Source organism: Meleagris gallopavo, chromosome 8 (assembly GCF_905368555.1).
Source record: "Meleagris gallopavo chromosome 8, MGAL_WU_HG_1.1, whole genome shotgun sequence".
Taxonomy (NCBI): domain Eukaryota; kingdom Metazoa; phylum Chordata; class Aves; order Galliformes; family Phasianidae; genus Meleagris; species Meleagris gallopavo.
In genome coordinates, this window is record NC_139411.1 from 2,122,606 (window position 1) to 2,147,902 (window position 25,297).

The 25,297-nt window shown below is 43.1% G+C and overlaps 3 protein-coding genes across 6 annotated transcripts in view; 1 reads left to right on the forward strand and 2 right to left on the reverse strand.

The window, feature by feature from the left end:
* Positions 1–255: 255 nt before the first annotated feature.
* On the reverse strand, positions 256–13,405 carry LOC146543828 (uncharacterized). Its single transcript, XM_085229969.1, has 2 exons — positions 2,167–13,405; positions 256–2,039 (listed from the first exon to the last, which is right to left on the reverse strand). Exons 1-2 carry the CDS (start codon positions 2,500–2,502, stop codon positions 1,170–1,172), a joined length of 1,206 nt encoding a protein of 401 aa, XP_085086095.1. The 5' UTR covers positions 2,503–13,405; the 3' UTR covers positions 256–1,169.
* On the forward strand, positions 13,335–18,791 carry TMEM254 (transmembrane protein 254). The gene is made up of 4 exons (XM_085229970.1): positions 13,335–13,508; positions 13,715–13,818; positions 14,806–14,865; positions 17,297–18,791. Exons 1-4 carry the CDS (start codon positions 13,410–13,412, stop codon positions 17,415–17,417), a joined length of 384 nt encoding a protein of 127 aa, XP_085086096.1. The 5' UTR covers positions 13,335–13,409; the 3' UTR covers positions 17,418–18,791.
* Positions 18,416–25,297, reverse strand: part of LOC100538632 (uncharacterized) — a 32,880-nt gene continuing 25,998 nt past the window's right edge. For all 4 annotated transcript variants that reach the window (XM_003207790.5, XM_010714131.4, XM_010714130.4 and 1 more), the window contains one exon: positions 18,416–24,737. In XM_003207790.5, coding sequence (XP_003207838.2) covers positions 24,639–24,737 — 99 coding nt within the window. In that variant the 3' untranslated portion in view covers positions 18,416–24,638. The remainder of the gene's footprint in view (positions 24,738–25,297) is intronic.

Below are 25,297 nucleotides of genomic sequence, written 5' to 3' on the forward strand. Positions count from 1 at the left end.
CTCGGCTGCAGTGCCCTATTTCTTCAGGGGTCTTTTTTCCTCACCTCGTGTACATAGAGGTGAGACTGTCCCTGCCTGTAGCACTGGAACAGGTTGCACAAGGAGGCTGTGGATGCCCTATCCCTGCAGGCATTCAAGGCCAGGCTGGATGTGGTTCTGGGCAGCCTGGGCTGCTGGTTGGCGACCTGCACATAGCAGGGGGTTGGAACCGGATGGTCATTGTGGTCCTTTTCATCAATAAAATAATAGTCCGTGTTTAAGTTTCATTTTATTATATTTATTTCATTCTCCATAAAAGCAGTGTACATGTTAGAATCTAGGTATATGTAACATACATATACCTATACATATACGTATACCTTCCTTTGGTAAATTGAAAATTGCTTGTTTGGAGTGTTTGTTTTTACTTAAATTAAATCAACACAATTCCTTTAAAATATTAGCAAACAATTTGAAAAAAAATATATACAACAGGAAATCACAATAAGAAAGCCTTCTAAAAGGCTATAAATCTGGACATTTTTAAATGAAATTACTATACATTAAATATCTAAAAAGACACAAGGAGTGTCCTTTATCAGAAGCACACCTAAAACACAAATACACCCAGTGAGCCAGCCTGCCGCCACGGAGGCTGCATTTCCCATGCTCAGACCAGCATGCATTCATGCTTTCTCCACCAGAGGCTCTAAATATAACGCCAGTTTTCTACACGCTTCTTACGTTAAAGAAAGTGAATTCACACCCAGATACAAACAAAATCTTGTGCAGTAAGACTACAAAACCAATCCCAAAGTCCCAAGCCTCCTGGAAGAATCCAACGCACTCTGAGCAGCAGAAGACAAAGTCTTTGGTACTGAGGTACCGAGGTATCTGTCTGTAAACACAGGTTAATGCGAAGCTACTGAAAGCCAAATGCTCCCAGGAATGCTGGTTGGTGACAATCCCAGCAGGACAGGAGAGGGACAGGCAACACATCTTCCACAGGTTACTCTCTTGTGCACCTCGCTGGCTTTCCTCATCTTCCTTTCCCTTCCAGACAGAGCATGAAGCTCACAGCAAGCGCTCCATCCTTCCACCTGCAAAACCTCTAACCACTTTGGGACAACACTGCCAATTGAAGAAAGGAAAAGATGATTTTTCCATCAAGCAGCCTCGCTGTCATGGTTTCATGTGTGACCCAAATGACAGGCTGAATTCTGGCCACCCAAAGAAAAAAGGTAACTTTGAGGCCCACCCTGCTCCCCATTTTGCTCCAACAGCGAGTCTAAACCATTCCCCAAAATTTCATTTCTCATACCCAGCCAGTGAGGGTCATAGTCACTCACTGTCCCCAGCAGCTGCTGTCCATACAATGTATCCGGAGCAGCACAGGTCCCCTGGTACCTCCCTTCATATTTTGCAGGTACTGAAGGAGGGCTTGCCTCGCTAGCTGCAAAATGTGAGCTGTGACTCATCTGCTTCAGCTCAAGCATAGATTCTCCCTCACCACAGCTTGGAATGGAACTGTTACTAAAGGGAGAGGTGTTAGGTTTGGTATATGAGTAGGTCTCATCAACCAGACCTTGGTCAACATTTAAGTAGCTTAAGACAGGCTTGCTATATGTGTTCTCTTTAGCTGCTAGATATAGGTAATCTTCTGTACATGGCTGGAAGACATCTGCATAGTAGTTTTCAGGGAAAGATTTCTTCAGGTACGGGTAGTCCTGCGCTTGCTGCACAGGGAGCGAGTGCTGAGGGGCACTGCCTACGGTTCCCGCACCGAACTGCTCCCCTTTTCCCATATAGTCCAAGCCGAAGTGAGACGGGGTCTGAGCGGGGACTCCACAGCTCCTCCAATGACTCGCGTACTGCGGCCCCGACCAGGGCAGCGGCTGGCCGGAGCAGCTCTGGTTGACCCCCGGCTGCAGGGCTCGCTCGGTGCCGATGCCCCCGCCGCAGTGCCCGCGCTCCTCCTTGGCTGCCGCCGGCTGCGGGGGTTGCACGCCTTCGCTCTTCTTGCGGTTCAGCTGCCTGGCCCTCCTGTTCTGAAACCAGACCTGCGAGAGGAAGCAGAGTTAAGCACCACGTTCCCGCTGCCTGTCAAGGCGCTTTGACTCGGTCCCGTCAAAACGCGCCGACAGCCAAAAAGACGCCCGCGAGGCTGCGGCCAGCCGCCGCTCTTACCTGGATCCTGGACTCGGGGATGTCGGTGAGGCCGGAGAGCTGCTCGCGCAGGGCGATGCCGGGGTACGGCTGCTTTTCGAAGGTGCGCACCAGCAGCTCCAGCTGCGCCTTGCTGAACGACGTGCGCTTCCTCCGGCCGCCCTCCCGCGGGGCGGCGCGGCGCGGCGGGGCATCGCCTGCCGGGATGCTGCGGGGCTCCATCAGGGCTGCGACGGCCGCGGCCGCTCCTCGCCTTATGAGCCCTCCGCCCGGCTCTCGGCGACCCCCACCCGCCCGGGCCTGCCCCGCCGATAGGGCCTGGTGACTCACGGCTGTCTCCCACACCTCCATTGTCATCCCATCACCAAAATACACACGGGGAGGTCTCGCCCCGCTGGAGGAGCCAAGGCGTCTCACGGCGAAGGGCCCGCCGCCGCCGCCAACCCACCCAGCGATTTTCTAATTCAAATGGAGGGTCAATAATTTAATGAGGGCGGCTCTTTAGTCCACTTGGTCCTTCTGAAAAGTCGCCTATGCTCTCGGGCAGGCCGGCACCAACGCTGGAAACAGCAGGGTTCCTCTGGGCGCTAGGATCCGTCCAGGCTAAGGAATACAGGTGTCTCGTATCACCTATATGTCCATGTCACCCCTTCTCCAGAAGGGAAACCACCCTGCACGTTATTGACCAGGTTACAGGTCCCATTCCCAGTAGTGGGAGATTTCTCCTTGACTTTAGTGGGATGAGCAAAACGCTGGTCCCTTGTCCAGATACTGCACCAAAACCCACTGCAAAACACTGAAGCCTCTCCCATCTTCTCTCACAGAATCACAGAACGGCCAGGGTTGGAAGGGACCTCAAGGATCATGAAGCTCCAAACCCCTGCCACAATCAGGGCCACCAACCTCCCCATTTCATACCAGCCCAGGCTGCCCAGGGCCCCATCCAACCTGGCCATGAACACCTCCAGGGATGGACGGGGCATCCACAGCCTCTCTGGGCAGCTGTTCCAGCACCTCACCACTCTCTCTGTAAAGAACTTCCCCCTGACATCCAACCTCAATCTTCCTTCCCTCAACTTAAAACCATTTCCCCTTGTCCTGCTGTTATCTACCATTTCAAAGAGCTGACTCCCCTCCTGTTTGTAGGCTCCCTTTAGGTACTGAAAGGCTGCAATGAGGTCACCCCACAGCCTTCTTTTCTCCAGGCTGAACAAGCCCAGCTCCCTCAGCCTGTCTTTGTAGAGGAGGTGCTCCAGTCCCCTGATCACCTTTGTTTGATCGTTTTTCTCCCCCAGACAGCTCTACTCACTGAGTCATGTACAGAACAAGAAAGCTCTGTGTTTCAGTCCAAGGTGAGATTGTGACCGATTAATTCAAAAGTATTAATTCAAAAGACAGGCCAGGAATATTCTTTTATGGAGCCAAGAGTGACATAACGACTTAAAGGGAGCAATGGCTGCAATGCCAAAAGGGCTTAGCTGTTAAAACATGATTAGAACAGCAACAAATCAATTAGTTAATGTAATAATTTGTCAGATTAGGCCATTAGAAGCTATCACTGAAGGCGTTCAAGAACAACATCATCATTATTTCATGTGTCTTTTGTCTCAGCACATCTCTAGTCATTTTCAGCCTTGGAACCTGTTCCATCTTACTGTGAAATTTAAGGGTCCAAGAACAAAGTCTGCACCCTGTATTACATATCTACATTCTACAGGGACCACTGTGTCTGTGATCCAAGCAGACACTTCTGGGTTGAGCAGGACAAGGGTTTTAATACTCCACATTCCACCACACAAATTCACAATAAAAAGAAACGCTGTTGCAGTCAGGTATGACTGCCAGCCCCCATGAGTCTGCTATTCCTGAGGCTGCATTTTTTCAGGAGCTCTGTCCCATAAGGCAAGGTAAATGCAATAGTATCAATATAAACATTAAAGAATTTAAATTTAGAAACATTTGAATTTAAAAGCATTTAAATAGTATATTCCAACAGAAATGCATATGATGGCAGTGAGAATTTCAGAAGGATGACAGCAGCATGTAGTCCAGAATATCTGGGAGCAAGAGCCTGAAACTATTTCTCACTATTCTTTCCCATTCTTCTACCACATCACTCTTGTCAGCTTGGGCTATCACAGCTCAGACACATCCCACAGAAATTATTTTCTCCCTCAGAGTTTCAGGATGGTTCAGAGATTTTCCTTTCCATGTAAGCGATACAATTTGTATACAGCCGAGCATTTTCACAGAGGAGAAGGGGAAAGAGGAGACAGGTAGCAAATGGTTCACCAGTTCTAGGTACATTCGAGGTGTGCTGCTAAGCTTTAATTTGCTTATATTATTCAGATACATATGTAAGGAAGAGTCGATTAAGGTTCAGACACAATAAGCAAATTTACAGAGCTTAATTGGCACGGTTTTGTCGATGAGCTTCTCCACAGCAAATCCAGCTTTAGCTGCTCCTCATTCTCATCACACAGGATGCAGTTCTGCTTGCATTTAAGCCCACGAATGACTTCACACACAGACCTGCATGTGCCAGCTCCGTACGCACTAGAAAATTAGCCAGTTCACGGAGCTGCTCCCTCTAAGAAGTGATTGTTTGCTGGCCAGGTTAGTTCTTGGCCAGCTTATTTCAGGCACCAGCACGAGATGAGGGATGCATAGGCACAGAGAGAGAGAAGTGTTGGGGAGCCCAAATTTAAATTGACCCAAGAAAGCATGAAATTGCACATGGCCTTTCCATCTCTGCATCATTAACACAACTATCCATGGAGTCCACAACGAACTGGGTCCAGGAAACCCATCAGCAGGTTACAAAGAGAGCTAATTCATTCAGTCTGGCCCATCACAGTGAAAGTGATACCCAGAGGAAAGCTAGAAAAAGAAAAAAAATTAAAAAGCTGTCATTTTTTTTTCCTGTGCAACTTTCCAATTTTCATGGCAGAAAAAAATACGAAAACATCATGTCATGGGAATGACTGCAACATAAAACCGACCCTGCAGGCAGCCCCCAGCACTGGTCCCAGAAGGAGAGGAAAACCCCCCCAGCACGCACATACACGCCTTACAGACACAGCCTGCTCAGAAGAGATAAGGAAGGAGTCAGCAGAGGAGAAGCTCTGGGGCTTGCAGCGACTTGCACTGCTTGCTAATAGCGAGTGTCCATCACTGCTGGCTAGGTCAAATAGACGGGCTTTTGTTAACATCCCCTGGCTATGGAGAGAGCAGTTCACACTTCCTGGAGTTATTGTTTCAGGCGTTCTGCCAGGCAGCCTCTTTACACCCTTCATTTCGAGAGATTTTCTTTGCAATGCTAATTGATAGAGACTTAGATTGTGAGTTTGTTTTTAAGTGAGATTCCAGGAAACAAGATGGCAATCTTGTCCTCCCCCTCCTCTGCTGCTCTTCTGCTGAAGCATTTGGACTTGGCCTAACCTAAGAGCTAACTCCTGCTACAGCAGCAGCTTGGTCACACCTAGATTGTCACACCTTGCTGACTGTGTTCCCTCAGCTGTTGTGCATCAGTTATAATCTAAGCCATCCTATGATTCTACGTGTGGGAGAAATGTGGAGAAGAAAAAAAATATACTGAAAGCAGTATGTTTAACAAAAAATATCTCTTCATATCACAGGTTGTCTTCAGGTTCCCACCAAAATCCATGGAGTTTTGCTGCAGATTTCAGTAAGGTCCAAAAGTGTAAACTTACTTTGTCTTTCTTGTGCCAGTGTCCCTTTAAGTCAGGGGCATGATGTAAGCGCATCTACAGAAGAATCAAAATTACATACGCTGAAAACGCAGGAAGAAAGAAAAAAAAAAAAAAAAAAAAGGAAAAAAGAATATTTGTAGTGGACATTTAGGAGAGGCAGCAAAGTTATTGTTAGAAAAGGACTAGCCACAGCGCTCGTTATAATGGCTCTGAAAAAGGTTTGCATCTATCTTAGTCCAGATCAGGGCACTAGGAGCAACTCTCCTCTCTCCCTCCCGAGCAGCCCCAGCATTTGGATATGCAAAGAACCACGTTAGCATGGATACGATGCCAAAATCACCCGGTGCCGCATGGCTCTGCCACCAGGCGCCTGCCTGGGGAGCCTGCGCTCAAGTATAGACCTCTAGAAATCCCTACATCAAACATTTTCTAGTGCACCGCAGTGTTATTGATGTTTAACCAGATCTTTCATCCTGATGGAGGCAAGATCAATTTCACTAGTTGGTCTTCAGACATTAACACCTCATAAAAAGAATGTTCATGCCCCCTTATCTACAGTGCATCTTTAATTATCTTCTGGTACACCTTTTGCAGCCCATTACTTACAAGTCAACACCACTTTAATTATGGGCTTGGCAGTAAAAGACAGCCCTTACATCACTGAAATAAAAACACTACAAAACAACCCTGGAAAATAACAGAGATGGCGTGTCCAAATGCTGTGGAATTCAGCAGAATAATGTGAATTCTCTTCTACACAGATTTCCCTGTGTGCTATACTGTCATAGAAAACACGCCTAGGAACATCCCAAGGAGCACAAGCAGACAGGAAATGCTTGTTTTCTTGCCTGCTCTGCAGGGTGCATGGATCCTCACAGTGGCATCTCTTGTGCACTTCTACAACGGACCAAGGCAAACAGGGTGGAGACACATTTTGCACCTCAAGCAAAAAAAAAAAAAAAAAAAGGTGAAATCATACAAGGAATCATAGAATCAGTAAGGTTGAGAAAAGACCTCTAAGATCATCTGGTCCAGCAACCCACCTACCAGCAGTACTGCCCACCAAAGCAGGTTCCTTAGTATCACATCTACACGATTCTTGAATACCTCCAGGAATGATGACTCCCCCATCTCCTTGGGCAGCCTATTCCAGTGTGACTACTCTTTCACAGAAGTTTTTCCTAATATCCAACCTGAGCCTCCCTTGGCACAACTTGAGGCCATTGCCTCTTGTCCTATCACCGACTCCCACCTCACCACAATCCCCTTTCAGGGAGTTTTGGGATAACACTTCCTTTGCAAGAGGCATTTGTTCCCCATGCAGTTCAGAACCAGCTCTTAAGAAGAGCTGTCACCTGCAACATGGAGCTCTTCCCTATAGCAAACACCTTACGCCAGAGTCTTGATCTAATCTCTCTTCCTACCTGAAGTGAGTGTTGTTTCTAACAGCTGAAGTGGAGGAAAACAATATTGCTGAGAACAACATGAAGTATTAAGGCCTTGCTCTGACACAGTTCCCATTAAAATGGATAGATTTCAAGGTGAAAAAGCATTAGGTCAGTTTCAAGGCTTTAGAATAATCTCGCAGTTAAGTTTTTCTTATGTTTCACCCTTAAAATAGTTCATAGGGTGGACTGTAAGTATCTGAGATCTAGGGTCATCCTTCAGAGACCAAATACGTGTCTAGCCTGACCTTTAACTTTTCAGCAACAGCCAGAAATGGATACTTGTTTTGCAGGTACACATAACCAGCACACTCAGCTATATCATGGTACTTTTACCCTGTACTTTGCCATGTTCATCCCACAGATTAACTACGTGTTATACGAAATAACACTTTCATTTGTTCTTAATGTGTTACCCACCAGAATCATTTGGTGTCCACTGCCTCCCATACAAGAACTTGGAAAGCCACACTGCTTCCCGGGGGTTGCTGCCCACTATTTCATCAACTCCCATGACTCTCCCCTTTCATCACTCACTTTTCCACACTGAAGAATCCCACCTCACTCACTGTAGTTGATCCATCATTACTCACCCCATACCTTAGTTCATTCACATTGCCCTTTCCTTTAAGGTACAGAGAAATCATGGCATTTTAAGTATTAAGATTTAAACATTTTTTTTTCTCCATTGCTTTTCCAGTAACTAATAACTCTTAACATTTGTGGGGATTTTGTTGTTGCTGTTTGTTTTGTTTTGTTTTTTACTATTACTGATAGCATTCTCACTGCTCATCAGTGCAGGATGGGCTGCTGGATTCCTACTTGCAAGAAGCCAAATGCTTAGATCATCACAGACCACCTTGTTCTTCTTTGATTGGAAAAACCTCACAGTAACCTCTGCAGTTGCAAACGAATTCACTAAAATCCTGCCTCGAAAAACAACAACAAAAAAATTGTGCATAATATGCTCCCAAATCCAAACCAGGCCTCCAGAGCACTGCCAGGCACAGGTCCATCTGGCAGGCCCTCACTTGCCCCAGCACCACCCGGATAAGTACCATTACATTTAAATGCAGAAGTATTTGCACCCATCAGGGTCAGGTTCACAGTCTGTATTACTTTACTGCAATCTCTTCCCTCATACTCCTGATCGTCTCCATCCCTGTCTCCTTCCCCTTTGTAAGGGAGGCTCCAGCAGGCTCCTCACCATCTGTGTAACCAGCAGATGCCTTGAGACTGATCTGCTGCAGAAACACTTGTGGACTCACTGTATCAAGAGGGTCAGAGCTCTGAACTGCAGATGTTTTGGGCCAGGGACTGTATCTTTTTCTGTGTATATGTGTCGACAGAACACAAGCACACCCACACGATGCTATAGGAATACTACATCATAGTCTGCCGAGCTTGATTATGATAACTAGTCACCTAAAGACGAGTGAATGTGGCCTTAAGGCTAGTCTGCTGGGCCTGGAGACAGCCTGTCTGCAGTCTTCTCCTCCCTGCTCAAAGAACTATCATCTAAGTTCCCTTGTCAGCCCTATTCCTTCTCATCTCCAAACACCATCCCCACCCATGTGGATGTCCTGAAGCGTGCTTCCCGCCCACCTCACCCATATGCTAGTGACCCCAGATCTCTGCTAGATCTGTGTTGGATTCTTGCACTGCAGCCAGTTTTTCCCTCACAAGATTCCCATTTCAGGCACAAAGAAAAAAAAAATCTAGCTAGAAAACAGTCAATTGACACCATGTTTTCATTAACTGAGAAACACGTTAAAAATGCATTAGCTGGGCCCAGCAGACCCTCAAGAGTAACACACAAATTGGAAATCTCCCCTTTTCCCAACACGTTTACCACCATGCACATGACGAACTTGGCAAACAAAGGCTGTGGCTTTCAAAGTCAGAAATAGAAATAAAAAGACAGGAATTCCTCACGAAAGGAAGAAGCAATACCAGATACCAACGAGTCTGTGTTAAAATTCTCGATCACTGTCATCAGGTGGTGAAGGGACAGAAGAAGGCACCAGAATGCTGGTGGTTGGTTGGAGGTTTACTGCTTTGTCCTATTTTAGTAGCTCAGTGTGTAATACTGCGGGATGCTGGTATGCACCCTCAGCCCACTTTTTGAATAGTTTAAACTGGCCACGTTCTTCCAACATAAACAACTCGAGGAGGGCTTCCTGGTCACATATCATTTATCCTGGCAAGGTAGGTTCAGTTTTACTAGTCTCTCAAAAGGGTGTAAAACGCTCTTTTTGTTCATTTGCTCTTTTACAAATTCCTGACAAATACTTCATTATAAGCCTAACCTAAAGGAATCCCATCAAACACTTGTAAGATAAATTCCAACTTCAGAAACTGAGCTTTCAAACGGATACCACTTGTTAATACTCCACATTTTAAAGCTACGTCACATAATGAAAGAAATCCATCAGAACTGTTTGCAAAATATTTCTGTAGGAATAAAGTTATTGACTTCCAACAGACACCAACAGAAGCAACTATAGATCTGTAAAACGCACACCTGTAATCAACACTGAAGCTATTTTTGCAGCCTGCGTTTCAAACTGGTGAGCTTTTGCTGGCTGTTTAGAAAGGCTTATTAATGCAATGTTGGCTGAAGCAGGTCATGATAAAGAAGTCTGTTTCTTTTTAATAACAAAAATCACAGTGAAAGCATTAGGATGGGCACACAGAACTCAAAGTCAATTGATCTCTAAAATGCACAAACCAAATACAACACTCTGCAGCTTAAAAGTAATACTCAGTTCTTAAGCTCTGCAAAGACTAAAGAAGTAGGCTGGGGCCTTTACAGCCGGCAATTTCCAAGACTTGCATTATGCTCCTGATTATATTCAAAACACAACAGAAGAGACCTGGTTTTATCAAGCACACACAGAGTAGGGATACGTCAGGGAGATGTGTAATTACTTGCAAGACACAAAGAATCACAACCAGCAAAATTACTACACGTCACTGCTTCTCTTTATGCTCATTACTCTTATTTTTAAGTACGTGAATGTGGTACAAATGTTGGCCGTTATCTGTGAAACTACCAGGCTTGTCGAACAGCAATAGGCAATATTTTAAAGACTGTATATTTCCTTAGATTCTTTAGTCCTAGAATTTACAGTGACATAATGTTCAATATGCCACTAAAAATTAAAAATGACAGAGGAGCAAAGTTGTATGTTAACTGGTTAAATTAGCAATCAGACATTGCTTCCCGTGGCTTCATTACAGCGCTGTATCTTTTACTGTTAGTTTCATCTCCTTAAGTAGCTTCCACTGACTGCATCCCATCTCTTTCATACGAGCTTCAAAACCATTTTAAAGTTGGCTGCATTTCATTTCCAAGTAACTTCCTAAAAGGAGCCCAATCCCATAATCCTCACTAATACAGAAAGCAGCTGTTTACGCAGTCACATCCCTGACTCCAGTGGGATGACTCACGCAGTAAATGTTGGTCTGGATTAGAGTAACCACCACCACCCCCCCCCTTTCTTTTCCTTTTTCTTTTCTCTTCCTTTTGGGAAGAATTTTAAAAGACACAGAAGAGCCAACATGTCTCTATCTACTCTCCTCCGGCATCTACCAGAACACGAAACAAAAGAGGCAGACTACCTGGCAAATACCCTTTGTACTTCCCGATGAAAGTGAGATAGTCAATATCTCTAAGTTAGAGATAGCAAACGTTTCTAAACTGGGGGGTGGGGGAGAATGACAAGTTTTCTCCAGTATTAGGTACAACAAAAACGCCAGCATTTGAAAATCTAAGGAAGTGATATGCTGCTATAAACAACGTGTGAAATGAGCCAGATATGTCTTAGGGATTAGTAAGAAAGAATGCACTACTCCATTTTATTGTTTTCAGCAGAACTGACCCATTTCAGCTACATACCCAGTCATTGTGGAGATGTCAGGACCCTCCAGACATAATTTCAGCAGGGAAAAAAACCAAAACTCACAATATTACTTTTCTAAAAAAAACAGTACCTCTGTTTTTGAGATATACAGGACAATCATTCTGCCATCGTTCTCATGCTTCAGTTAGTAACCATCCTGTGCAACTGAAAGAGAAAAGTTTGTATATAACTATGAGAGAGCACATTTTTTCTCCCTAACTTGTTTTTAAGATTGTGCTTTCTCTCTCTTTTTCATGGCCTTAACTACAACGAAATAGTGGTCTTTCCAACCTTAACGATTGTATAATCATTCTGTGATCATTCGATGATCAGGGGACTGTAGCGCCTCCCCTCTGAAGACAAGCTGAGGGAGCTGGGCTTGTTCAGCCTGGAGAAAAGAAGGCTGCGGGGTGACCTCATTGCAGCTCTTCAATACCTAAAGGGAGCCTACAAACAGGAGGGGAGTCAGCTCTTTGAAAGGGCAGGTAACAGCAGGACAAGGGGAAATGGTTTGAAGTTGAGGGAGGGAAGATTGAGGTTGGACGTCAGGGGGAAGTTCTTTACAGAGAGAGTGGTGAGGTGCTGGAACAGCTGCCCAGAGAGGCTGTGGATGCCCCGTCCATCCCTGGAGGTGTTCATGGCCAGGTTGGATGGGGCCCTGGGCAGCCTGGTCTGGTATTAAATGGGGAGGTTGGTGGCCCTGATTGTGGCAGGGGGTTGGAGATTCATGATCCTTGAGGTCGCTTCCAACCTGAGCCATCCTGTGGTTCTATGATTCTATGAAAACAGTCTCAGTGAGCAATCTATGTAGCCTGACAGAGTAAAGCTATATTGCTCACCTTTGAATGCCTATAGAGTCCCATCATAGCTGATTGATAGTTACCAGCATCTGCATGTGCTCCAGCACAGGAAGCTGTTTTGATGCATCACACAGACACGTGTTACAAAGTGTGCACTAACTCTGTGAGGTGAGTGAGCTGCATGATGCTGAGCTGCCAGATCTCGTTCCATTATTGTGTAACATGGGTTAGAGGAAGCACTAGCAATCTCAAAAGTTGTGGCTGGTGAAGCAAAGCAGGCAGAAGCAACTTTGTTTCCTCTGACCTTGGCAAAGTGAATTGGTTCATCATTTTTCCTTACTTCACATAGTGCTGTTTATGTCTGCACTTCCTAATTCAGGTTTTCAATACTTGAGAGGGGCATATAAACAGGAGGGGGAATGTCTGTTTACATGGGTGGGTAGTGATAGAACAAGGGGGAATGGTTTTAAACTGAGAACAGGGGAGGTTTAGGTTAGACATTAGGAGGATGTTTTTCATCCAGAGGGTGGTGAGGCACTGGAACAGGTTGCCCAAGGAGGCTGTGGGTGCCCCATCCCTGGAGGCATTCAAGGCCAGGCTGGATGTGGCTCTGGGCAGCCTGGGCTGCTGGTTGGTGACCCTTTACATAGCAGGGGGTTGGAACCAGATGGTCATTGTGGTCCTTTGCAACCCAGGCCATTCTGTGATTCCGTGTTTGCCAGTAAATGCAATTCACTGACAATTAACACTTCCAGCACTGGAACTGGGAAGTTAGCTAAATACGAAAGCGTACATAGAAATCTTTGGCCAAAATATGATAGAATAAAACTTTCAGCCAGACTCCAAAAGCCAACTGCCCAGAGTTAGCTGTCTGGCACATTCTAGCAAATGCTATGAAACAGCGATAAAGACTAATCAGATAATCTGTCTTCTGCCTTCAAAATCTGCCTCCAAAATAAAGAGGAAACGGTGTGTAAAAAGCCAGGCAGGAGTTGTTAAAACACTCAATTTAATATATAGCATGGATCCCAGTGTGCTTTAGCATAGAATGGCTTGGGTTGAAAAGGGCCACACCAATCATCTAGTTTCAACCCCCCTGCTACGTGCAGGGTCGCCAACCACCAGACCAGGCCACCGGAACCCCATACGCACACTGGAAGTGAGCCGAGGTCCTTCCCGCTCCCCTGGGCCGTGTCACCTGCTCGTGCTGCCCGCTGCGCCGCTTCCCGCCGGGACCGCGACCCGCAGCGGCCGGATCTCGCCACCAGGTGGCGCCGCGTGCTCATCGGCCGGCACGAGGAGGCCGAGCTGCAGGAAATGACACGGCACCGCGGCCGCTCCGCCCCCCCGCTGCACTGTTTACCTCCGGCGGCGGCCGGCGGCCCCGCGCTGGACGGCAGGATGACGGGTGCGGAGCGGGTGCGCGATGGCAGCTGCCACTTCCAGCGCTCGCGGCTCATCTGGATGATCGGCATCATCTTCGGCATGATCCTGCTGGGCGTAAGGGCGGCGGGCACGGGAGGGAGAGCCCGGCCGGGATCGCTGCGATTGGGATTGAGGCGACGGGAGAGGGGCGGCCATCCCAACCGTCGCCGACCCGTGTGGGTCTGACTGCTGTCGGAGCTGCGGCCGTGGCACGGGAGGAGGGCGAGACAGCGGGCCCCGAGGTGACCTTAAGGTTAATAATACTGTTTTTGTCTCCGCAGTGGGTAACGCTGTCACCTTCAACCATCCCTTACAGCTATTTGGGACTGTTCGGTAACTTCCTTCGTTATTTAGTGGACAACTACCACAAGTGGGTGTGCTATGGGTAAGTGCCATCCGGCTGTCTGCTCCTCTCTGGCTGTCCTTGGTAACGAGCAGTTCCGTAACCTAGCTGTTAATTACAGCTGAGCTCTGCTGCCAGGCTCGCAGCAGCTCAGGGTGCGGGGCAAGAAGTACTGCAGGAGGTGAGACAGGCTGAGGCCAGGCTGGAAGGATAAGAACTCAGCTTTCAGTTCAGCATCTCTGCTGATATCCTGCGAAAGGAGAGCACACAGATTATGCTTTCGGAGACAGCTGCTGGTCCCTATTTAAACTTACACTTGCTATTATTTTGCCAGTTTGTTGCTCAAGTAGTCTAATCCTTTGATCTTAAGACTGGAAAACTCTGTTCTATAGCCCAACACTTTTCTATGCTGTCTCCTTCTTATGGGAATCCTCAGCCTGCCTTATTTTACTGTACTTCATGTAGAAGATGGCCTTAGTCTTTGCTCGAAGTATCCTATGCGTTAGCAAGGTACTGAATTGATCCTAATTGGATGTCTTTTTTGTGAAAACTTTTAGGTCAAGTTGAAATAATTCTCACATACTATATTCTCTATCTGTACACACAGTTGAACTATACCTGTACGCATAGAACTGTACCCTTAAAAACTTCCCAACGCTACAGGATCACTAAAATTACTTCTGTAGGTAAAAGGATAGATTTTGCACATTTAGCTGTAATTAAACCACTGCATTCAGTAAGCTTAACCAAGTACTGAAACTTATGGAAATGTGCAGCGGGTACTCACAATAGCAAGTTCAGGTATATTGTATGAATTTCCACTATACTTTCTAGCTTTCTAGGCTCTAAGTTCTTCTAAGACAGTGCTTTTTTTCCTCCTCTAAGATAAGCAATGCCTTCCTTTCTACTTAAGGTGTAGCGACATTGCTGTGCTTACAGTTTGACACCCTTTGCATAATACATCTTAGATACAACAGTCTTCACTCTAATGTAAAAAAAAAATAATAAAATGTGTTTTCTTTTTATTAGGTTCTACGTATCCTGGTTGATTCACATAGTGGAAGCCTTGTATGGTATAAAATTATGCCAGTAAGTTGATCTCCTCCCTACTTATATTAAATTCTCTGGAAGGGATTTCCGGTACAAATGACTTAAGTTATGAACTGATTTTGGTGGTTGTCAGGAATAATATTAGTTCTGAGGGTGCTGGTCAAACTCATGCTGGAGTGATCATTTGCTGTCCTCCATAGGAGGTTCCTGCTATAGTAGATAGCAAAAAATTAGGGGATGGCAGCTTGGCAAACTGACAGCAAGGTCTGCCAAAGCTCTGGCTACAACCAAACACACTGTTCTGTGCAATTGTTTTTTTTTGTTTGTTTGTTTGTTTTTGACAATTACTCTTTGTGTAATAGGCAGGTTCTTATTCATTGTTGGTTCAGGTGCTGGATAACAGCAGCTCAGATAGCAGGGGGAAAAGTAGGTAGGTGTTTTATCAGGTCTTACCTCATCAGAATTCTGCCTCCTAGTTACCTGTTGAAATAGATTGCATCTGTATTGTGAAAATACACTTGGATATCTCCATTCGGGATTACTTAAGATCTAGTTCTATGTGCAGGTCTGTGAAAGAAAGTGCTCACTAATCAGATTCTAATGCCAACCTAGTCTTAAGTTAGGATAACAAATCATTTGGGCGTTTTTCTATTCCTTTTAATGTTGTTTCTAATTCAGAAGAATACAGATATTAGTTTTCGTGCTCATATTTTGCGTTGAGTCTTCCCACAGAGGAGATGCCAGATTAATTTCCCGTTGTGAAAATTAATTTTTCAACTTACTTCAATTAAGGCCCTATTTGTCTCTAGCTTCTCAGATAACATCTCTTGGAAGCAGAGCAATTATGTTCCATTGATAGCTATTTCAAGTGGCTCTCAAGCATATTTTCTGCCTTCAGAATGATATCTAATGATTAACTATTTACTGAACTCCAGCTTTAAGCTGTAACTTTCAGTTAAGGCTTTAACTCTGGTTCTGCAGAAAGCTTTTACATATATTGGCTTAAGGTTATATTAAGAGTGAGGCAGTTTCATTACTGTTGAGCATACCAAGTGGATGTATTGCAAACAAATAATTAAGTTTCTGCAGATGAATGTTAAAGACCATAAGAAAGCATGGATTGTCTGTCCATCTTCTGTTGAGGCATGCTTCTGTACGTAACTGAATGGTTGTACTTACCTATTAGCACTAAACACTGTTTACTGATGAAAGAGTAATATCTACACATGAACATCACAAAGGAGACATGAGGAAGAACTGGAGAGAAAGAAGGTATAAATTCATGAATTATTAGTGGTACTTTGAGTTTTGCTCTCTGTTTCTTCATACAGTCTCTTCAAGTAAGTTTGCTTTATATATAAAAAGGTAAAGTTCTTGAAACCTGGTTTTTTTAGTTTCTGGACTCATTTGGAAACACTGCATTTAGGATTATAAAAGTTTTCCCACAGCTGGTAAGAAAAAGTTTAAGAACAAAAATCAACAAGTGTTGTGTTAATCAGTACTAACTAGACATTCATTTTCTCTGTAGACACAGCAGATGAATCCTTGCAGCAAAAGTCAGTAGAGGGAGCTCCCTTCTAAAATTAATAAGTTAAAGTATGCTTATGGTTAACATAATTCTCTAGAAACATGAAGGCAGTTGTTTCAGCTTTCATGTTTTTGCTTCTCTGAAAGTATTTCCCAACAACACCAGAATGCAAGAAGCGGTGTGACACTGCTAAGAAAGACAATTATCTTTACTAAGGTGAATGTGATTCAGTTTTTAAGAGGTAAAAAGCATGACAGTATTGGTACTGTGGGCTGAAGTTACTATTGCTTCACATCGCTAATGTACTTACTGGAGCCTAAGTCAGCTTGCAGACAGGTTCTTAATAGCATTACTAGACCTCTTTCTGTAACAAACAAAAGATTTGCATATGCTAATTTAAAACTAATTGACATAAATCAAGTCAAGCATCTTGAGCCCCCTCTGCTTTCTTTTTCTAGCCACAAATTCAGGCAGCAGCGCTCTGCCATCCTGTATTGCACAGTCACACCTGAGCAATTGTCAGGCTGCTTTGCCTTGCTAGTGTACAGACTACCTTCAGAGTCTGTAGTCAGCAAGAAGGTACACGCAGACTTGAGGTGAAGAGCAAAGGAAGATTCGTAGTAAGCTTGTCTTATTTATTGATCCTTGAGTTGTGTAAGCTTGTCACTTGAAACAGCACAGACTGAAGTTGCAGGTTATGTATTGCTGAAGAAGTTGCATGCACAAAAAAGTTTGTTCTGTTGACAGCTTATAATGCACCAAAATCCTAAGAACCAGTGCTGTCTTTTAGGAAATAAGCTTCAGTTGGAAACAAATCTGAGATTAAGTGTTCTAACCAAGTCTGAAGCATCAAGGTTAGGCAGAAGTACCTTTTTAATTATCACAGGGTAGTCTGCAAGACTAAGCTTTCTGATACATCTTATGCTTTTGTTAATGTTCCAGATCTAAAGGCATCACTGACCCAGCAGTTCAGTTCCACTGGTTCATTCAGACACTTCTATTTGGGTATGCTTCCTTCGGTCTCCTGGTGTCTTACAAGCCTCCAGTCAAGAAATACTACTAGAAGCCTGTGACAGAAGTCTCTTCTCACATTCTTCATCCGTATTTTTCAGAAAACAACCTCACATGTTTAGAAGCTGTAATTAGCTAAGTTACATTCCTACTACATGATGCAGTGCCCTTCTACCAAAGTAACACTCTCTCACTAAAGAAGCAACTCAACAACTCAGCTATAATTCAGAAGGCGCTGTGGATGGTTTGGTAGAAGTGCAGCCTGTCAGTCTTGGCACTGCCTAAGTTTCATTCTGTTACGCAAGAGCCAAAGGTTGCAGCCTTGCACTGTTTGAGATAGATTGTATATTCCAGTTGTCATTGGTGAGAAAAGGACCTGACAGTAGTTAGTAGTGGTTCACAGGTGACCTTTCCACGGGGAGAATTTTTCCTTCTACAACAGAAATTGTTATTTATGGCCACGAAGCAACTTGCACCTGCTTTGTGGCAGGATTTAAGTTGTTTCTACAATTTTTCTACAGGACTTTTTACTAACTTTTTCTATGTTTGTTAGAGCCTGGTCTGTGTTATTTGTTTTGTCAACTTACTTTCTTCAACTAAGGACAGGCTACTTTATTGCTGCAGGCACATTAAAAAGACCAAGTCTTTTAAAAGACCAAGTTCAGGTTGAGGTGCAGCAATGAGCTGGGATACATAAAGCACTTCAACTTGGTTTAATACACGTGCCTTAAGTTTCATGCAGCATGACCTCATCTTTCAAATGTAGATTTTAATCTCTGAATTAGTGTAGTATATGCTATAGAGCATAGAGAGAATCCTGTAGCTTTTTTGAGAACTAATTTATTATCCAAGAATAAAAACACAACATTCCAAAAACAAAGTCTTGTAGGCTGTCACATGAAAAGTAAGCCTAACAAGTCAGCACTCACCCCATCTGCCAGATGTTCAGGTTCTGAAATGTTTGGTTTGTAGACCACCTTAAGCATCCCTTAGTATTTTCTGTATGTCTAATTGAGCTTTTTAATCTGATCCGTTTTACACCTCTCAGTATTTAACCAGAATTAGTTTTCTCTTTTTTTTTTTTTTTACCACTTTCAGAAATAATTACTATTTAACATATTTGTGATTTGGGGAGAGGTTTTTACACATCACCCATGATGCTACCGTTCTAGTAAGAAGAAGAGAACACGGGCTTTGCTCAAAAGAAAAGCTCCTTGAGGCAGTAATGAGCAAGCATATACCTAGTGTAGCATGTATGGACTATGCTATACTGTAAGATGTCTGATACCGAAGTCTTACTAAGTACAGGTACTTGAGGTTTTTGCTTTTTAGCTAGTACTGAAAGCATAGAGAAATGAAGAGCTTTAAATGGTGGAGTGGCTTTTTTCCTTTTTTTTTTTTTTTTTTTTTTTTGACCAGTGCCCCACTGATACCACTAACAGTTTTCAGAAAAGACAAAGTATGTTTAGTGGCTAGAAAACCACAGGAAGATAAACAACCTGGGCTAGGTTTCCCTGTGTAACTTTTTATCTTACTCTGTGATCCTTAAATAAAGATTGAAAAAAAAAAAAAATTGTAGATTTTGTTTTTATTTTATCTTGGAAATAGATGTATGAAGTAAATTTCATTTAACTAGTCATTATCTTTACACTAATATCGATACTTGGAACACACAGCATCAGCTTATTCTTAACAGGCAGTTTTGTCTTTGTTTCCCACTATTCACTTTCCATCAGTAAAGCTACCAAGTCAGGACTAGTCTGTTACCTTGCCCTGCCAGCAGCAGCCTGCAGAGCAAGCACTTGTGCTGCCAGCTGTCAGATCCTTTCAGGTGGGTTTTGGAATTTTAAGTGATCACATCTTTGAGCAGTTAGCAGCCTGCTTTGGAGTCCACTCAATTACAAGAGCTTTCTTCCAGAGGGAGATCAGGAAAAGGTTTCTCAACTCAAGGCAAGCTATAAAATAAGCAGTCAATAGACAGCTGCCTTAATTACAAGCTATTCCCAAGCTGGAACAAGATTTTAGCAAAACAGCAGCATCAGCTGATGACCAGAGTGAAGCATTTCTCCAGGCTGTCCTGATCAAATATCACTCTTGACCATCTAGGGTAGTTTTTTCCACAGCAATCAAAATACCCTCTCTATATAAAAAAAAAAATAAATAAATAAAATAGGGAAAGCAACAGAAAAATATGAAATGTATCCTTATTTTCTTAACAGCAGCACAGAGTTCAGACTGCCACATCTGCAGTCAACACATCCAGCTTTTAGAAGAAAACACTTGCAGATGTTAGCGCTTCGCTGTAATGTCTCAAAGTGTTACTTCCTACCAAAAGGAAAACCATATGAAGCTTACAGAAAGGCTTTTACTGTTAAAGAGCACCACTAAAAATAAAAGGGTAAACCACCAAGAAAGCTAAGCTGACATTATGAAAGGTTTTCAGGATGGATATCTCTGCCAAGCAGACGGATAATACTGCTGAATAGAAGTAAATGGAGTTGAACCATCCATTTCAAATTGAAACCATAAGAAAAGAATCCCTCCTGTGAAAACCAGTGTGTGAAGATATGTATACTTATGCTAGTAATATAAAGAAGACAGAAAGAAATCAAAGTACCTGCTATTTGTAGGCATTTGCTAAAATGAGTTATTTATTTTACTTGCACGTTCAGAAAAATCATATATACAAATAGTAACTAACATCACTTCTAATAATGGTCTTATGCTGGGATTGCTTAGTAACTTAAGCTCAGAATACAATGCCAAGAAACTACCCAGATCCTTTCTTCACCTTCAAAACATAATTCATGGAAGTGGATGGACACGAGTGCAACGTACTTGTTAAAACAGAGTCACCTCTAGGTCAGTATACTTAAGAAATCACTGCTCAGAATCTCATTCTGTTGATGAGTCTAGGTCAGGAACTGCAACATGAGCATGAGGGACCAGCTCAGAACCTTTCTTAAATCCAAATAGAAGACAATGAGATGCTTCCCATTTGTTTACAAGAACTTTTACTCAAGTCTTTGGGGTCATAGGTCATTTTTGCAAGGAAGTTACGAAAAGAAGCCGCAAAAATCACAGCATGGTGTCTTGGTTTGCTTCTCTTTCACTCTGACCTAGATTCTTCTAAAGACAATGGGAGGCAACTTTGTAAATCACTAAGTGGTTGTTCGTTAAACACATTTAATTTGCCTGGGAATGGATAGCTGGTTTCCCAAATGGCAACATAGCCCTGTTGCAACTGGGGAAGCAACCTGTTGTAGAGTCTGCAGGAAGTTTGACTGCTATAATCAGGGTCTTCAGCGTGCCTGTGTGCACTGTGCTGTGCTCTGGAGAGGACTGGGTGGCAGACACTCAACAGACATACAGAAGATTTTAAAGACACACTGCTCTAGAAAGCATTAACTCACTGATTTTAAGGCTTTCATACTTAAAAGTCTCTCAAAGAAAGAAGTAACTAATGCAGAGATGTTTTCATAGAAGAGAATTCCAAATATATGTTCCTTCTGTATTTATACTTCACGTGTAAATAATGAGAAGGGAACATCCATTCACGCTTCTTGATTACACTGCTGTTGTAAACAGCAGGTTTTTCTTTGTGTGTAAGTAACTCAGGTTATTTCAAGACTCAGAGGAGTACTTTGGCACATGCCATAAACCCATACATTCAGTTCACCTTGTCAGTAGGGCATTTGTTCAGACCTGTATAAACTAATCAAGAGACTGTCATGGTTTGCTTTAACACAGGGGAGAAAAAAAAGCCCTCAACTTTTCCTTTACTGTTGGTTATCAGAAGAGAGGCAGTAACTTGGCACAAACTGCCACTGTACGAGAGAACACAGCCTGGCAGGTCCCCTCCAACACCAAACATAATTGCAGCGTGTGAATGACTGCGGGCAAGGAAGGAAGAAAGAGGGGAAAGAAATATGGCTGTATCTTTTATCAAAGTCCTTACAGAGCTCTCTTTAAAAAAAGCCTCTTATGTGTCTCTTGAAGAAATAAACAGAGACATCAACTTACTGACTTGAAAAACAACACAGGTCAAAATCTCTATAAAAACACTGCAGGCATCATAAGAAAAACAAAACAGGAAAACTAACACTCACCTCCACAACTTCCAGGAGCACAAAAGATTTAAAATGTTTGCACCGGCCAAACAACCCCACAAAAATACCAACTGAAAAAAAAAAAAAAAAAAGAAAACACACAACATCACCAGAACTCTCTTTTTCCTCCTATGGGCAGGGCAAGCCCTCATATCCTTTCTGTGGATGCACTCAGGTGTGCTTGATTCACCTCTGCCCTGCCCTCAGGTCTTTTTTAAAGAGACATGGCTGAGTTGGGCTTAGGGATCTTATTAGATATACTTAATACTGAATTACTTCAAAACATTCATGTTTTATTAGGATGCTTTCAATCGCTGGCAACATTTTTAGTGCCATGCGTTTGACTGAAGAGAAATGCATCAACCCGGGAATGTGTGACAGTCAGCAGAATTTGCCCTCCACTGGGATAAAAAAGTTAGGAGCATATGAAAGTTAAGGTCAGTAGTAGAATAAATCCTGCAAACTTCAATATCCCATACGTGGCAGTCCATTTACAGTTAAACTCATGGCAAAGAAGGTGACTGAAGAATCCAAGGCCATCAAATAAATGACTGACGGTAATTTAATCCCAATCCAGGAGCCTTAGGTTTTGTTTTCTGATCACTAAAGCACATGCCTACCTTTGGATCTAGCAAAAGTTTGATGCAGCGTGTCAAATACACTTACTGCATTTTGGAATGAGAAGGTGGAGTGTGTCCCCAAATCTTCCAAAGATAGGTTAAATGCAAAGGACAGCTTGTGAGGACACATGGGGTAATGGTTCTTGATGCTATGTGAACATTACTGACAAAGTATTACATGTTGATGCAGAGCTAAGATGCCTTGGCTGAGGAAAGTAGGAATCCATGTGAGAAGAGATATTTCCAAGAGAAGATAAACCTTGTTTGCTTCAGTCCTTGGAAGAAGTTCTGCTGTGGCCGTAACGAATCCTGCATCACAGAGCTGCTCCCAGCATTAAGCAGCTTAGCTCCAGCAGAATTAACCAGGTCAAGGCATTCCCCTCCATTGGAAATAAGAACATGCATTCTATCTAGTAGAATTTGCTACGTCCTACAACAGAAGGCCTGGTTTAGTTAAGTTTGCAATATTTATGAGAGTATCTCTAAAACCTGATTCACCTAAGAAGCCAGATGGACCTGCATAATAGCAGCACAGAATGGAGATCACATCTGGTATCATTATTTTAAGGACTTTTATGCTGAAGAATATGTTACAATTCATGGTCACATCTAATAGAAACAAGCAAACAAACAAGCTGTATATGTCATATGTGGCAAATCAAATAACTTACACATATTGCTTTCAATTTATTTTTTTTTCCAAAGCAAAGTTTTGAGAACATGCAGCAATTCTCAGTTTTTGTTGTTGAATCTCTTACCTCTCTCATCCCATTAAGAGAATATTGTCTAAATGCAGTTATCTCTGATTAGAAATGAAATCACTAATACTCTGAGTTTCTAGAAAAGTAAAATCCAGGATAATGCATGACAAGAAACCAAGAATTCAGACAGCAAAAGCTGTCAGCCACTGTTGAGACCTGTGGTTATGAAGTCTGAATTTCTTCTCGTATAGATACCTAAAACATCCTCATAATTTTCTGAGAGGTTTCCCAAAGGAGATGAAATGGTAATTTGACAGTCACTTCTAGTGTTTTTACCTCCCTAAATCTGCTCTTTGGTGAAGTGATCCATCAACTGCTTCAGTGATAACAACACTACACAATTTATATTCTGTCATCGTGTGTTTCTATACAAATTTCTTAAATTCTTGTGACTGGAAAGAAGGAGTAGTGTCTCTCTCACAGGCTGTAATTTACAGAACACGTTCTGGTGTCCAATCAAGAAGGCAAAGAAAATAGAATCATAGAATGGCCTGGGTTGCAAAGGACCATAACGGAGTATCAGTAATTTCTTAGTTACATGTACAAGTCAACATGGTCCTTCCAAAAACACAACAAAGCAGTGAACTTCTTTCATTTATCCATCAGCCTCTGCCCCATTTCCACTCCTTTATGAGCCACAATAAAAAAGGACAAATAATTTGTAATTCCTTAGACATGAGCAGAAAGGTGGCTGTTGTACACACACTTGGAGAAAGACATTCCGATGAATTTCTCTTACATCTCTTGCCATCCCGTTATTTTACTGTATTAGTAGGTCTTCGTCTCCAGCAATGAAAATGGTATTTAGGTCAATGTGTTCTTTCTTAATTGCATTAGCCACTTGCCTAAGACTTGGGCTTCCTTCACTCTCTAAGCTGCCTTTCCTTAGTAACGTGTGGTCTTTAAATATATTTCACTCTCAACATTGCGCTTAATCTATCAGGTGAGAAGGATCAAGTCTGCTTTAGGCAGAATAAGATGATAAGTGGGATTCTAATTAGAAAATTCAAAAGGGTGGAGAGACCCCTTCTTATAATAAATCGTTGCCATCTTATGGCTAGCTTTTACACTGAGTCTCCAAAAGCAGGGGTGAGAACTTGTTTTCTGCACGTGTGGTTTAATTATATTCAGAATTTTTCCTTTTTTCATTTTTTAAAAACTTTTGCAACGTGTTCTGAAACCTTATAAATAAGGAAAAAGTACAATATTGGCTTTTATCTTTCAAGGGTTTTTTATATTGCATTTTATTAGCACAGTATTTTTTTATGATAGCAGAGTTCTTATGCAAACTTAAATACATTCACACTCCCACACACTTATGTCCTCCCTGAAGCAGATTCAGCAAATGAAGAACTGCTTCTGGCTTGGAAATAGAAAAGATGGTACTAGTGATATAGGGAAACCCAGCAGAAGGAGCTACATTTCATTAATAGTGGCATCAGTATCCAGAGACCCAATGGTCTACATTCAAATATCAAGAAAAATGCCTTCTCCTGTTTATTTACTGGATGCCATAGGATTCTACATTCTAATAAAAAAAACAGTGAGCCAGCTGAGAATTCCAACATTAGCAGAAACTATTAAGTGGCCTCTAGTTAAGCTAAAGTTACGAGTTAAACTTCATTTCCAAGGACACGTGCTACGTTTTGAGCAGGAAATAAATATCCTGAAGCTATTTGCTAAGCGTTCAGCCTTGAAAGGTAAGATTTGTTCCGAATGCCTCAAGATTAGAGCTCCACAAAATACTTGTCCTAGGGCCTCAGCCCCGTCTGTGCGCTGCTCGTCATCGCTCCGTCCACGCGGCCCTGGGGTAGCGTTCCAGCAGCGCGTTCCGCAGCTGGGCTGTGTGGATCTTGTCTCTGGTCTCCACGGTGCAGGTGACCTGGAAAAGGAATTAGGAGCATTCCTGATGGCATGGCAGCTTTCTCAGACAAGGGCGTTTCCAGCTAAGTCCTAAAATGCACTTGGGAAAGCAAAATGATCGGTTTGACGTAGAAACTCTGGACTTTGCATTCCCTATCTATGAATGTGAGAAAACTGACATTATAGAAACTCTGGGACTCAAGTTCTGATCTATGATTTCAAAATCTCTCTGTTGTCTTCCAAGTTAGAAGAAGAGAGGCTGATCCTCTGCTGGCTCCCGGGCAAATATTTTTGTACTCTCGGTCTCCCTGAGGCCTCCATTAACAACTTCTCTTCTCCATTCCCTGGAGCAGGTACCTGATGCTGCTGCTGCCTCCTCCACCTCTGACGCTTGCTTCCCTTATTGCAACATTTCTGGGCAACATTTGTTCCAGCACCTTTGTTTTTCGCACCTCATATATTGTCCTCATCTTCTCTCGTGAACTTATTCCCAAATTATCCATCCCTGCAGCATTTTGGCTGCTTTCCTCTAATCACACATCTTGTTACTGTTTCATAGAATCACAGAACAGCCTTGGC

What these genes read in the sequence shown, in the direction of transcription:
- LOC146543828 (XM_085229969.1), bottom strand. Translation starts at nt 2,502, where the DNA reads ATGACAATGGAGGTGTGGGAGACAGCCGTGAGTCACCAGGCCCTATCG. An exon ending in TCCCCGAGTCCAGGATCCAG is followed by an intron (nt 2,040 to 2,166) that starts GTAAGAGCGGCG and finishes TTCCTCTCGCAG; the next exon opens with GTCTGGTTTCAGAACAGGAG.
- TMEM254 (XM_085229970.1), top strand. Translation starts at nt 13,410, where the DNA reads ATGACGGGTGCGGAGCGGGTGCGCGATGGCAGCTGCCACTTCCAGCGC. An exon ending in TCGGCATGATCCTGCTGGGC is followed by an intron (nt 13,509 to 13,714) that starts GTAAGGGCGGCG and finishes TTGTCTCCGCAG; the next exon opens with TGGGTAACGCTGTCACCTTC. An exon ending in TATGGTATAAAATTATGCCA is followed by an intron (nt 14,866 to 17,296) that starts GTAAGTTGATCT and finishes TTAATGTTCCAG; the next exon opens with ATCTAAAGGCATCACTGACC.